This window comes from Leptosomus discolor, chromosome 2 (assembly GCF_034619465.1).
Source record: "Leptosomus discolor isolate bLepDis1 chromosome 2, bLepDis1.hap2, whole genome shotgun sequence".
Lineage (NCBI taxonomy): Eukaryota > Metazoa > Chordata > Aves > Leptosomiformes > Leptosomidae > Leptosomus > Leptosomus discolor.
Window position 1 is genome coordinate 17,293,921 of NC_141392.1, and position 14,154 is coordinate 17,308,074.

The following is a 14,154-nucleotide window of genomic DNA, read 5'->3' on the forward strand; positions in this document are numbered from 1 at the left end:
GGGGTGTACCATGGGGGCTCAGATCTGCATTCTATCAAGTTTAAGGAAATTTGGGCTTTGGCTTTAACAGAAACATCATGTCTCTGAGGCTTGCAATGCAATACAGAGGCTTGATTCTTTGCAGCCCAGCAATTCGTAGAACAATTTATGCCTTTGCAATATGACTGTAAACGTTACTGCTTTCATTTGTGAGTGTTTTGCTCCTACCTTGAAACTTTTAGCAAGTGGAGAACTTGGATTTCTTTCTCTCAGTCCTCACATCCTACCTACCTGTAAGTCCTGCAGATTTTTCAGGATAACATCCCTAACAGAGTCTTTACAACCTACCCACCCAGCTAAAATTCACCTCCAGGGCTCATCACCTCACCTCTCAATTTCACATCTCAATAGCCTTTCCTCTGCAGGCTTGCTCTGCAAAGATTCACCAAACCCACTGCTGAAAGACGGCTTTTCGAATCTGTCATTTGGCCCCTCTGCAGCTCTTGCAGCCTCTCCACCTCGATTCCTTCTCCTGAGGTGCAAGTCTAAGCTACTTGGCTTTTCTTTCAAGGCTGTGATTTATTCTATTCCCATCACTTCTTATTTCAGTGCTGAAAGGTCAACTCCTGCGTATGCTCAAGCATGAGATCAGCCTACATTAAACAGGCTCCTCTGAGCTTTCTCCCTTCTGGGAAGGGTTCCCATCCACAAGAACAAACCTGGGATCTGGAACTGCCTTTAAGCTGCCCAAAAGCTCAAAGACCCAATATCAGAGCTGTTTGGGCTGTACAATACAGGAACAGACAAGAACAGCAAAGGCAGCATCGTGCTACCTCTCTATTTCCCTCTCATTACCAGCCCAGCACCTGCTCAATGTTACGGTCACTTCTAACTACCTGGACTCCCACGCTGCCTTCCTTGGCTCAAAAAAGCCATTCCAGCAACAAAGGCTAACATGAGAAAACAGAGACCTGAGGAGACAGGCCAAGTTGTTTCTCCTCGAGATGAGACATAGATGAGAGGCTGCTAACGGTGGAGGAGCTGAGCTATACGTATCCCTGGCTTCAGACCATTTGTTTTAACCTGCTGTGCAAGGGGGCTTCCACGAGAGCCAGACAACTTTAGTTGCTCCTTCCTCTGAGAGAGGGTCTGGTTCAGAGCTGGTTCAGTTCAGAGCTGCTTTTCCAAAAGTTCATCTTGAAAGTATGAGCTTTACTAAAGACTTTTTTTCACTGGTAGCACATCTTGCTCAAAAACCGTGACACGCACTGTTTGTGTGTGAAGGTGGCAACGTGACACCCGACAAGGCAATTCTGTTGGCTTTGCAAGAAGATCAAGATTAGTTCCCACTCTGCTAAAAGTACGGAAGGGAAACGCAGGATTTGTCAAGCAGAGAGAGATAAACTGGATTTGGAACATTTTATATACAAATTCCTACAAGAACAATGGAGCTGGGAGGGCACACTCGTCAGGGTTTTTTCAAACAATGGGTTTCATATATTCTTTTAAAATACAACAGTCATTCAGGTGGATAGAGATAAGACACAGTTCTAAAATCTCTTTCCTTTGTTTCCTTTCTGGACGCCCTGGTCTCCACCCCAGTAAGACACTCCCACCATGAAACCCAGGGTGAAGGGCTGTCAGCTCTAAGTAAATACAGCTCCAAGGAGATAATAATTAACACACTCTTTCTGAAGCTGCTTGGTAATTGCATTTCCGAGTGCCTCCCTACTTCTGTGACCGCATGCCTTGCTTTCAAGGCGTATCTATTAATGACAGCCGAAGACTGCCCTAAGCAGCAGGAATGGGGGTTGCTGCATGGGGGTGCAGCTGTGTGCCAGTCCCTGGCAAGAGCAGGATGAGATGGTGGGACTCGGAGGCCAGTGCGCTGCCTGCAAGCGGTGCCCAGCTCTCCTCCTCCTTGCGCTGCCACGACAGGTGCCTACCTGGGCACCGCACGCTTGCTGCTATTCCATGCTCTCATCTGCAACAGCACCTAGAGGTGGAAATATCACCCTGGGGCCTTTCATGGTCACTATGTGTGGCTACCGTGGGCAGCATGAGGTACGAAGTGATGCTGAACCGGCTTCAATGGAGCTAAGCTGATGCTACACAGGCATGGATAAAAAAAGAGAAATTTGGCTCCGTTTCAGAATTCAAAGAAATGTTTGAACCTGTGGGCACTGATTCAGGCTCACCCCTAATTATATCCCAAGCCTGGTCTTTTAAACTAGGTCTGTAGTCCTCAGTAAGGGCCACTTTGCAGTTGTTATTTGAGTTCGCTGCCAATCTGTTGTTGGATTTTCCATTTGACATTATTAAGGGATTAAGTTGTTTGTCTCATCATCTTTTATCTGCCGTGTTGAGTTTCCTACAAACAGACTTTAGCCAGACCAGAGAAGATAGGAGACGAAAAAAAAAAAAACACAACAAAAAAAACAGTTTCAAGATACAACCGTGGTTCGGGATTTGTCGTTATTATTGTTTAAATTTATTACTTTGGATATGTAATCTTTGCTGACCTCTTTAATCAGGAATGTATTAAAGAAAGCATTAGGCATTACAACATGTCATTGGATTATACTGTCCGGATTCAGCTACAGCTGTGGATGAAATATATAACAGGAGATCCTGTGGAGTTATACATTTTAGACTTAGATCATCAATTGCCATAGAGAAGATAAAAACAAATGTAGCTGAGCCTGGAAAGAATGTTGCTAAAATTGGAGAAACATTTAATGTGAGTAGCCTAGGGGTGCAATAACTTTGCCTGTAACTTAACAAAACCCACCCACATAAAACATACCAAGAGAGATTGCAGATTGGACTCTGATCTGCAGTCTGCCAAAAAAGCAAACCTGACTGTTTTCCCCTTCCTATAGATGCAGGCTTGAATGGTCCCTGCAGAGTGTTAAATATATATTACCCGTAATAGCAACCATATTACATTTGGACCTGTTGCTAATTCTCCCCCGGCTGCCCTGTACCTTGCTTGCAGTGGGAGGATGCCTCTGGATATCTAATGGGGCTTGCGGTTGCCAGCAGAGCAACTCCTATGGTCCACATGGTAAGAAGGAACCTGTTCACCTCCCCCTCATCCCTGCCCCTCCTCAGCGCCCTGGTCTTCTCTTTTGAGGAGTACACGCGGGCTTCCTCAACCATTGTATTTAAGTACCCATTTAATGAAAATGTTTTGAATGTGTTTAGCTCAATGGGATAAAAGCTATTCCTATGCCTCTCCAAAACGCCTTGTCAAAGCACGGCTGCAACGAACAAGGCTCAGCGGTAAGCTGAAGGCCAGGCTCCACTCCTGCCCTCTTCCCAAGCAGCAGGGATCAGAGATTGTTCAGCAAGAAACAAGAAAAAAACCCACCCAACTCTAAAATGCACTTCCCAGAAAGCCACCCTGCTGATCTTTCCATTTATAAAACTCCTGTCCCCAAAGCCTCTGAAGCATTGTACCTACCATCGGGCAAAACCCCCGCGGACCCCCGTGGGGACTGCATCTCTGCCTCATTAATTCAGTTTAATGTTGCATTTACCACAAGATGTAACTGGATACAGGCAGGGGAGAGCAAGGCGAAAACCGATCAAGGACCAAATCTGCAGCATGCTCCTGCTGGCTTCAGGGGAGCTACAACAGCTTTTATCTGCATTTTATCTGACCCTAACAAAAGGAGCAAATTGTTTAGCAAAGGAAGAGGGTTCTTTGATTCTATCTTGCTGCAGACAAATTGCCCAAGCAAGGGCAAAGGGACAGGAAGTGAAGGGGGAGGAGGAGAAGGAGGTGATGCTGAAGGTAGGTGCTGCCTTTGTTTAGCCCTCTGCTAACTTCCACTTGGTGCCACGTTTCTTACAGCTCGTTCTGCAAACATGGATGGCGGGGTGGGGGGAGAGGGTGGGCCTGCTCCCTGGCATAGCCATCCTACCAAGACGTTGTGCTGGTTATTCCTGGTGTCGATATATATCGGACTTCATTCAGGCGAAGACCAAAGCATTCAGGCTGAAGGGAGTTTTGTGACAGTGAAGACTGCAGGCTGAGACCTCCCTCTGCATCACACAGTCCAAAAGCCCAAGTACAAGACTTAAAGTCAAGGACGAAAGCCCAGAAGCCAGGGATGAAACTCCAGGCAAAACCCACAACAGTTCAGTGAAGTCTGCACCACAGCAAGTGCAGGTGCTGACCTCTCTGCAAATCAAGTGTATGAAGCAAAGAGTGAAGCGACAATCTGATTCTGTCCTTTGAATCAAACTCATCAAAATTTCCATCGGTATGTCACTCCAGAGCCCATATATATGTCTTTCAGGGAGAAGAGGGATGCTTTACTATTACTTAAAACCGCAACAGTGCTGAATGCTAATGCAGTTCCTGTTGTGTAGCGCTGATCAGATAATACACTGTACTGCTTACAAGAAGTTGTAAGTGCTAAGCACTTACTGTTTTACCCCCCAGTTCTCCTTCCAAAAGCAATCCTTGTGTTTTGCCTAGCAATAAATCTGAGATCAGAAAGGAAGAATTGAATTCCTTCTACTAGGCTGTCTCTTTTTCCACATCATTAACAAAAAGAATGTTCTTTACTTTAAGAAAAATCACTTCTTTCTTCTCATGGCTGAAACTATTGAAATATTGTATATTGAATATACATTGAAATAAATATCATGAGAGGGAAAAGGCTAATACGGGTCTCAGCAGCTTGCTGCAGCTTCAGACTCCAATATTGCCTATCCCTGAGAAACTAAGGTCAGAAAACACCAGCACTCAGTCAACGCAACCGGCGGCTGTCTATGGCACTGAGGATCTCCACAGGCACGCAGCCATGACAGCAGTTCTGTGGTGGTGAGCTCCCACTGTGGCTGGGAAAGAAGAAGCTGCAATCTACATTTTCCAAAAGCTTCCACCAATTCTAAGCGCATACACCCAGACTGAAACTTGCAGCTGGAGACCCTGGGCTTCTGAACATACCCACACCAACTCATGCTGAAAGGCACTGCTGGGTGATCATCCCTGTTACAGAGTAAATCACACATTTTGCTGCCTAAACACTGATTTAAAAGCCAAATCAGAAGCACTTGCTTTTGAAGCTGGTAGACCTCAGACTGGAGCAGCTTCCTGAACTACTTGCAGCCACTGTGCAGGCTATGCATGACCTGGCTTTTTATGTGTATCAGTAAGAATGAAATTCTGATAAATTTTATAGAAGACATTCACAAGCACCTTAGAAACAGATTCCTTTGTCTTAAGCACACTCCTGGGCTAGTCCTCAAGATCCCATCAGAGTCAACAGAGGAGAAAGGTACCTTAGGAGGAGACTTATCCCAAGGAGACATCCAACGAGGCTCAGCAAGATGAATTCCATAAAAGGGCCATTTCCAGTGACCCAGCAAGTGTGGAAGCCCACATTCCCCAAAAAGTCATATTTGAAAACAGGGATTAGGCTGCGAATTTACGCCGTGATTTGAAAATGTTAACATTCAGTTTTCGCTGTTTTTTAAATATTAACATATCTTTCTTAGAAAGCTTGGCTGGGCTTCATTGGAAGAAAGCAGGTGAAATTTACCTACTGGTATAAACAAAATAATCTCTAACAATTACAGAAGACTAATCTTAGCTGAAGTGACATTTAACATCATACATAGATGCCATTATTTTTCCAGTGAGTTAGAACAGATTTACACATAAAGAAGACATTAGCTCAGCACTGGCTTTCAGTCATCGCACGACATGTGAGAGCTCAGTGCTGCGCTAATACTTTCTTCACATGCAAATCTGTCCTAACACATTATAGAAATAATATGGAAAACATGAGACAGGTGCTGACTACAGTTTGATTGTTTTTTGTCATTGCAAGCCTCTAAAAAGGTGAAGACAAAACCATAAAAGTTTCCACTGATGCGGGAACTTAATTCTGCGGACATTCAGCTTAACACCCAAAGGGTCCAACCAGCCAAGCTCCTGACACCCTGCGATTCCCATCAGAAGAGGAGGAAACCTGGCTTGTTCCAGAGCTACAGATCCCAAGGATGATGGGCCTGTTTGTTCTTCCTGCACCTTGGAAGTGCTTTGGGCTTTTTTCCACTTTTTATGAATGCTTTCACTGCGAAATTGTTTGAGAAATAAAATATTCAAGAGACAGCAGCTGTGCTAGGAAGTAAGTCCCTCTGTGAAAAGGACCTGCTATGTGCCATGTGATTCCTGCGCTGTCAGTCATGGAGAACATAAGCAGAGAAGAAACCCTTCCCCATGAGCTTAAAAGAGCCGATGAAAATGGACTTGAAATAGCACTGTTTGTCTCCCAGTGGGTTACAGCAGCATCTTCACTTAGCCGCCATGGGTGGGAGCCCACTAAAAAAGTTGCTTATTCCCTGAGAAGGCCACACAAGTAGGTAGAAGATAAGCTACTGAATAGTGAGTGGTGCTTTGTGAACTCCCTGGAGCGCACAGCCTCCATCTATGAAGAGCCTGAAGCTCTGCCCAGCCCACCGGGCACGAGGCAGTCTTGATCTTGTCCCAGCAGACAAAACACACCGTGCTGTCAGGTCTGCTGAGCATGGTCCTCTGAGAGTGGAAACACAAGAGGTGTGTACTTCATTCTCCTCTTCCTCCTAGTCTTCCTACAGCACAGCTGAAGGAGGGTCCATCCTTTGGCAGCTTACCCAGTGAGCTAAGCACCTTTCCTGGGCAATGATATGCATTACTGGAGTAACAGTCGCTCTTCAGAGCAAGGAAGCAGGGCCGTAATGTGCTAGACATTATATTGATACTAAAGTGGCGATACCACTCACAAGCTCATAAGCTTAGGAGCTTTTAAGTCAAATATGGTGGGAGGAAGGAGTAAAATACATCAACACAGTCAGCATAAAGATATACATTCACAGGGCTTGTATGCATCACCATAGCCCTGTGGTCATGGTTTCTGTTACATGAAGACTTCCTGATCACAGAGACAGCTAGGAAAGGGAATGAAAGCGTATTTAATCTGAGTGATCTTTATAGGAACAAATCAGGAGTGCTATTGTCAGCTTATGCCTTGGAACATCTCAAAGAGAAATAAGCAAGGGTCCCACAGGCCCTTGGCTGACACTAAGCCTATCTAAACTTGGCTCCTTTCAGGAATGTGTTACAGCCATTGAGTCAAACAAACAAATCAATTAAAAAATTGCCTGTCAGCAGCAATACCATTAGCTTTTTCCAAAAGTTCTTGCCATTTTGCACAGGTTAATGGAAGTCTCTTACTCTGAGCAAGCTGCTTCGCCTGTTGAAAGGAGTAGAGGTTTCAGAACGTACCGAGAGTCACTTGATTACTATTCTGCCGTATGTCCTTGTGTTTCCACAGTGGCTGTGGGAAAGCCAGGAAGAGGAACACTGCAGTGTCTTGCACTGTTTTTCCAGGAGGGTGATTTTTTTCCCCTTGACGTGTCATTTTTCTATAGTACGTACTTGCACAATTTCTGCTTTTCCCCCACTCATCTGTTGCTTTGTCTCTAGTTGCCAAGAAATTGACAAACTAGGGGATTTAGGTCAAGACAAGGACACACTGTAATGACCAGCATTGCAATACCTTTTGCTTAAGGGGCACAGCCAGCTTCCAAGACTGGGGCCAAGCCTCCTGCTGCTGAATACACCTTGGTCTATCAGCTCTCCCTTGGGAAGAGCAAACAGGGTCCCCAGGAACAGTAAAACTCATAGACTCATATTTTCCCAATGAAGTCAATGGAAGTCACAGCTAGAAACGGGCTTATTTTGGGTATGAAATCCCCCTTAGGAGCCAGGCCACCAGCTTGGACTACATGTGCCACTCGGAGTCTTGAAGAGAGAGCCAGAGAGCACCTTCTCACTCCCCTACACACCCAACCTGTGTGATCAGCCAGGAGGGGAGAAATCTTCCCTCAGCATGAGGCGTGCCATGATGGCGACAGGTGGCTTCCAACAGCCGCAGTGTCCCCCTGGCTTGGGTGGTGGGTGAGCAGAGGCACCCGCTCCTTCCCAGAACCGTCCACGCTGCTGTCGCAGGGAGCGTGCAGCGAGCACTGCCCCGCGGCGTTGTCAAACTGCAGTGTCCCCATCCCAACGTGCCGCCTGGACAGGCCGTCCCTCCCACACAGCCTCAGAAGTGTAATCGCTCAAGTGTCTTTGAAACCTTGCAAGCATCAATAAACAAGCATGGGGTTTCTCCGGCAGCAGCCCACAGCCCAGGGAAAGCCACAGCTGCAAAAGCCCTTACGTGGAGGTTTACTCAGACCTTAAGTGGACTTGCAATTAGACAACACAAAAATGTCAAATGACTCCTGCTGTCACCGCGATTTAGAAGTTTGCTATAATCACAGCAGGGTCACTGTATCCCAGCGCTGCGCAGCCCACCGGGCACCAAAGCACCCCAGGGACAGGCAACGTACTGAGTAAACTGTTTCAATAAACAAAGGCAGAGCCCGTATCAACCAACAAGCTGCTCCAGGTCACAGTGTCCAAAAAGTGGCCACCCTCCCCCCCTTTCGCTAGGCAGCGTCATTTTCTTAGTGGCCAATTTGTGAGCCTTACCACAAATGAAGTTTCCTACCTGAAGTAGAAATAGAGGATGAGTATGTGCCAACCAGCAGGATCTGCCTGTTTCCCGGGGATTCCAGGAGGAACTACAATAGACAGCTGGACATCCCCAACAGATTTGCCAGACGGCATCCAGAACGGAAAGGCAGAAGCAAGCCTACTGTTTATCAAATCTGTAAATATGCCATGCGAGATGTGCGGCGCAGACCACATCTGCAGCAAGAACTGCTTTCCTGTTGCTCGTCTTTACCTCTCCTCCAGGTACAATAGCCCTCCCCTGCGCCAGCAGCACCCAGCGCAGACAGGCAGGGCTCTCTGCCTGCCCAGCATTTATCTGCTCAACCCAGAGGCATGATGTTAGTTTCTGTCAGCTGAGGTCTCCTAGGATTTATTTTGATGGAAAAGCACGAGTTGCAGAAAGCACTTCTCACACATTCTCCCTCATTACACAACTCATTTCCAGACCATGTGCACTGTTAAAAGGAAATAGTGTGTTCATGAAAATGAGTGTGCAACCTGAGACTGCTTCAGTAGCTGCCTTCTGCCGTCACTGTGGATTTAAAAGATGTTGCCAACCAGTACACAAAGTTAGGTGTTATTTATATGAATCAGCTTTGAATTACTGGGCATTTGCACACAACCCTGCTGAGAAGTTGACTATAACCTGCCAAAGCCAGTGATCAGCCCTGCACAGGACCTGTGGAGCCCAGCGGAAAGTATCATCATAAATTAGCCCAGCCGTTCCTGCTGAGATGACTCCAGCACTGAAACACAAAATCAAGTGCACCTCCTCAGGCTGCCTGACACATTTTGGACCAGATTTTCATCTCATTTAGCTTGGAGTCGTCCCACCGAGCCCAGCAGAGTTACTCTGATCTTAGACCTGATCTGAGCTCTCTCTGATCCAGGCCTTTTGGCAATACAAATTAGCCTTGCCTGTTCACTGCCGAGCCACCGGCCTGGCTGACCTTGCTGGAGGCCACGGGAGGCTGTGCAGAGTCAGCTTGAGGCTCCAAGCTTTCCACAAGAGCATCAGGCATGATTTTGCCCATCAGCAAACTGTTTTCAGCAGCAAATCAGTGGGATCTGGCACTAGGAACAGTCATTAGTACAGAGAATAGAGCAGAGATTACTACAGCTCATGCACACAAAACCAGCAGAAATTAATCAGCAGAGGGATTGTAGCAGCTCCCAAAAGGAGCAAGCTGATTCATCAATCAAAAGCCCCAAAATACAAATCTGTCTGCAAACACAAGGAGCCATACTCTTAACTTCAGTAACTGTGCCTTTACTCAACCGCTTCTCCATCCTGAGCAGAACTGAGCCTGAGTTCTTGGAACAGGACAAAAGTAGTAAAAAAGCAAAGATACTCATTTCAGCCTGCTGAGTATTTTACAAACCACAGTCTGTCAGTTCTTCATAAGTTTGATACCTTCACTTTACTTAGATGTTTCCCTGCACCGATCTTCCTCATGTCTTTCAGCTCAGCAAGAGTTTCACTATCATGTGTCTAAGGAAAGTTAAACATAGCGAACCACACTGCTGAATGTTGATGGGGCTTTATCAAGCTTTTTAAAATTAAGGAGGCACTGTGTTGCCCTGCATTTTTCAGGGTTTGTCAGCGTGAGGCTCCAGTGCTAAGCTCAAATCAATGTGATGTCTCACAGTTGGATGATGGGAGAGTCCACGTGCTGGTCAGAGAACCTCGTGATGGGCACTCTGCACTGGGGTAAAGCGGTTCAAAGCCCTCTAGACAAATGGTGTGACAGCTCAGAGCAAAGCACACTCTGTGTGGAGCATTCAGACATGGAACAAACTCCCCATGTGATGCAAGAACTCCCATGAGCATCTGCCTTTGGAAAGTGCCTCAAAGCCCGCCTTGCCGAGGAGACCTTTCTGCTCTAAGGGTAATACAACACTGATGCTTTCTCTCGCCTGAAGCCTCCCAACCAGCCCCACAACAAAGACCCAGAAACAAATGAACTTAATATAAATACCTAATAAAAATATTATTACCCAAAATATAAGACACCCCACAAGCATAAAGTTTTATTCAAAAGGGGAATTACCAGAAATTCTAGAGATTTTTGCTTTCATGTGAAAGGCACACAGACACTATGGTGAAGGGCATCAGTATACATTTTAACAGACAGTTGGCCCACACAGTTTCAACTCCAAGGAGGAAATAAATTCTCCCTTAGGCTGATGTAAATCATGGGAAACCTCCAGCACCCAAGGAAGCTGTGCCGAGGGAAAGCTGAGGCTCGTAACCACATGTCAGCAGAAGGCTGCAGTCTGTGGGTGCATGTTAAGCACACTGTCGGGCAGCCTGCAGCGCTGGGGAAGCTCTGCAAGGACCGTGCACAGCGAGATGGGTACTGCTGCTCTGTCCTGCAAATAGGGGATTGTCAGACTAGGAACAGGGATAAGCTTTTCATGTGAGGGAAAGCAAGCACCGCCGAGCAAATGAAAAGTTTCTCTGCAGATCTCTGCTGACAGACCTCTGCTGTGACAGACCTCTGCCCTCCCGCTGCAGCTGTGCCTCAGAGCGGGGATGCTGCCAGCCCCCGCCCCACCTCCCAGTGCCTGGTGCAAGACTCACCACTCGGGGCTTCTGCTGGTCCAGAGTCTGCAGGAAAGCTGGTGTCTGGTCCAGGGTGCGCTCGGGGTCGCTGGAGATGTCCTCCTCGGACTCCTCCCAGGATGAGGAGAAGCCAGTGGAAGAGGCTGAGGATGACGACAGCTTCCGGACGGGCAGGCTGCCAGGGGGCACGGCGCCCGCCTCCTCCTCCGGGCCCCCCAGGTCCGTGACGATGACGGCGGGGATGCTCCCACCAATGGCCGGGCACTGGCCCTCAAGTCCTGAGGGGGCCACCACCACCTCACCTCGCCGTGGTGCAGGCCCTGATGGCTCCAGGGGGCTGCCGCCCTCTGCCAGCCCCACAGCTGGGACCACCATCAGCGGTGGCCTCCCTGAGGGCTCTGCAGTGCTTGGCCAGACCTGCACCCCACCAGCATTGGGGGCCTCACTCTCGCCATAGGCACGCGGCCGGGGTCCGGCTCCAGGTCTCACCATTGGTGCCGTAGGGCTGGTGGGCCGGGGCCGGGATGGTTGCGGGCTCCGTGGTGGCTGGGTGGCAGAGCTGTGCGCCTGGATGTGCGCCTCAAAGAGCCCCACTTTCTGGTTCACCTGGACATTGTGCAGCTCCCGCTGAAGTTGCCGTGCTGTGGGAGGTCCTAGCTGCCCCTCTTCACCCCGGCTGCCCCGTCGCCCTCCAGGGCTGCCCGGCTGCCGCGGGGGCTCCTCGAGCGGCGGGAAGAGGAAAGCGGGGCTGCGGCGTGGGGAGCGGGGCGGCACAGGGGCCGGGCTGAAGACGGGGAGCGGACGGCAGCTGCTGGGTGTCTCTGGGCCCCTGGGCAGCACTTGTCCAGGAGGAGGTGGCGTCTTGCTCCTGCTGCTTGTCACCTCGCTGTTGCTATTCATCATCACCAAGCTATTAAGCGCATAGCAGTACACGGCCATAGTAGTCAGCCGGGGCGCACAGGGGGGCCGCCGCCACTGCCGCCTCGGCGCTCAGGCTCCGCGAGGCTGATGAGGGTCTCTCCACGCTGGGACCAGCAGCATCGCTGGGAGGCAGCAGGGGAGCTGGGCTGGCCCGGGCCCACAGCTCCATAAAACGGGACAGCTGGGGGGCGAGAGAGAAAGACAAGCAGTGAGAGTAGCTCCGCAACCCCACTAAGCTCACCCTCCAGCTGTGCACACTGCTAGCCAGACTCTTCCTTTCCTGTATGTCCCCCCAGTCCCTGCGCACACCTGCATGCATCCCTACCGTGCCAGCCCTGGGGACATGGCCCAGCCTGGTCATCAGAAGGATGTGAGCCAAGGGGAAATCAGGTCTGGGGCTGTTTCCGCTCTTTCCTGCCTTCCCTGCCCCCTCTCCAGGTTGCCTCTCGATGCAGCTGCAGCAGCCGCAGCCATGTCCGAGAGGACACACAGTCAGCAGCTGTTCCCGCAACAGAAATGGGGAGTTACAGTCAACTGGTGTGAGCTGAAAGTTGGCAACTTTTAAGTTTTGGCCTCAAAAGCTCACATTTTCTGAAAGGGAAAAGTCCAAAGAGCTCAAATTTGCCACCTTCCAGTTTGTCACCTACAAGTGAGATCAAGTCTCAGACATGGATTTCTGTTCAATGATACACGTGAAGGCTCCCTGCTTCCACAGTTTTGTATGGTATGGGACCATGTCTCCAGTACTCCCCTAACTCACCATGTGCAACAACATGGCTTTGCACATCTTCACACGTGCCCTGTCTAAACGTGCCTCCCCTGTGCACATCTGCCTTCTGAAGCATTGACTGCTACAACTGCCTCCAGGTCACAGCCCGGATCACACACCCAGAGGTGTGTGGCAGTGTTTGCCCTGGTGTGTGTGTGTGTGTGTGTATGTGTGTGAGAGAGACTCTGCTTTTGTAGGTGGCTCTCTGCACCCCTCTGTACGCCAGTATGCCTTCCTTCGTGTCCATTTGCTCCGTGTGCCACTGGAGCTGCCATCCCCATCCCACACTAGGTCACGGGAACCCATAAGACCTACGCAAACATGCTCCCACATGAGCGTGCAGGCTTGTTTACACACAGGCGTGCTAACTCTGGCCATGTGTGTACATGTCTTCAGAAGCACTTGTGTGCGATGCTGTCAGTGGTACCCCTGTGTGTATCCCTGTGAGGCTCCCGGCAGGTAAATGCCCACAGGTCAAAGCGCAGTCCCCAGCGACTGTGTGCCCAAAAGGCTCCCCATCCCTCCCGGCGCTGCTCGGAGGCAGCGTGAGGCTCGGCAGAGCCCCGGCACCCCCTCTCTGCAGGGACCCCCGGCACTGCAACGCTCCCAGCACTCCGGCTCGGGCGTGAACGCAAGCACCGGCACAAGCTGCTCAGCCAGATTTTGGGTGCGGGTCAGCCTGCAGGGGCGAGGGCAGGGCTCGGGGCAGCCCGCTCGGCCCCGGGGCAGCACCAGCCCCTCTGCCCGCCCCCACCTCGCCCTTTCCTCCCCACGGGGCCCACGGGGCTGGGCACCACGCACCGCCCGGCGCGGCTGCTCGGCGCGTACCCCGGCGGAGGGGGCGGCCGCGACCCCGCGACCCGCCGCCGCTTACCTGGGAGCAGGATCCGCGCCCGCCCTCAGTGCTCGCCGCCCGGCAGCGCCCGCCGGCGCCGGCGGCCGCAGGGCGCTGCAGAAACCATCTCCGCGGCCGCGGGGCACGGCCGGGAGTCCCGCTCGCTCCGCCGACTCAGACGCTTTTCCTCGCCCCGCGGTGGGGGGGTGGGGGCCGGGGGGCGCCGGGCTCTCTCGCTCCGCACTTCGGCGGCGGAGGGTGCGCGGGCAGCTCCGCGCTTCGGCCGCGGCGCCCGCTCCCGGTGCGGCTGGAAAGGCGGAGGGAGGCGGAGGAGGAGGAGGAGGAGGAGAGGGAGGAGAGGGAGAGGAGCGGCGAGGAGGAGGAGAGCGGAGGGAGGGGGTAGGAGAGCAGGAAGGAAGTTGTGAGCCTGTCTGGGGTTGAACTCAGCGGAACAAGTTGTTTTTTTTTTTTTTTCTTGCTCGCTCGGCGCTGCTCGGCTGGAGGGAAATACTGAAAAAAAAAAA

At 50.5% G+C, this 14,154-nt stretch overlaps 1 protein-coding gene across 1 annotated transcript in view; it reads right to left on the minus strand.

Moving 5' to 3' along the window:
* ITPKB (inositol-trisphosphate 3-kinase B) overlaps nucleotides 1-12,044 on the minus strand; it is a 66,494-nt gene extending 54,450 nt beyond the window's left edge. The window contains exon 1 of the mRNA XM_086460655.1: nucleotides 11,124-12,044. Coding sequence (XP_086316781.1) covers nucleotides 11,124-12,044 — 921 coding nt within the window. The remainder of the gene's footprint in view (nucleotides 1-11,123) is intronic.
* Between the last annotated feature and the right edge of the window lie 2,110 nt (nucleotides 12,045-14,154).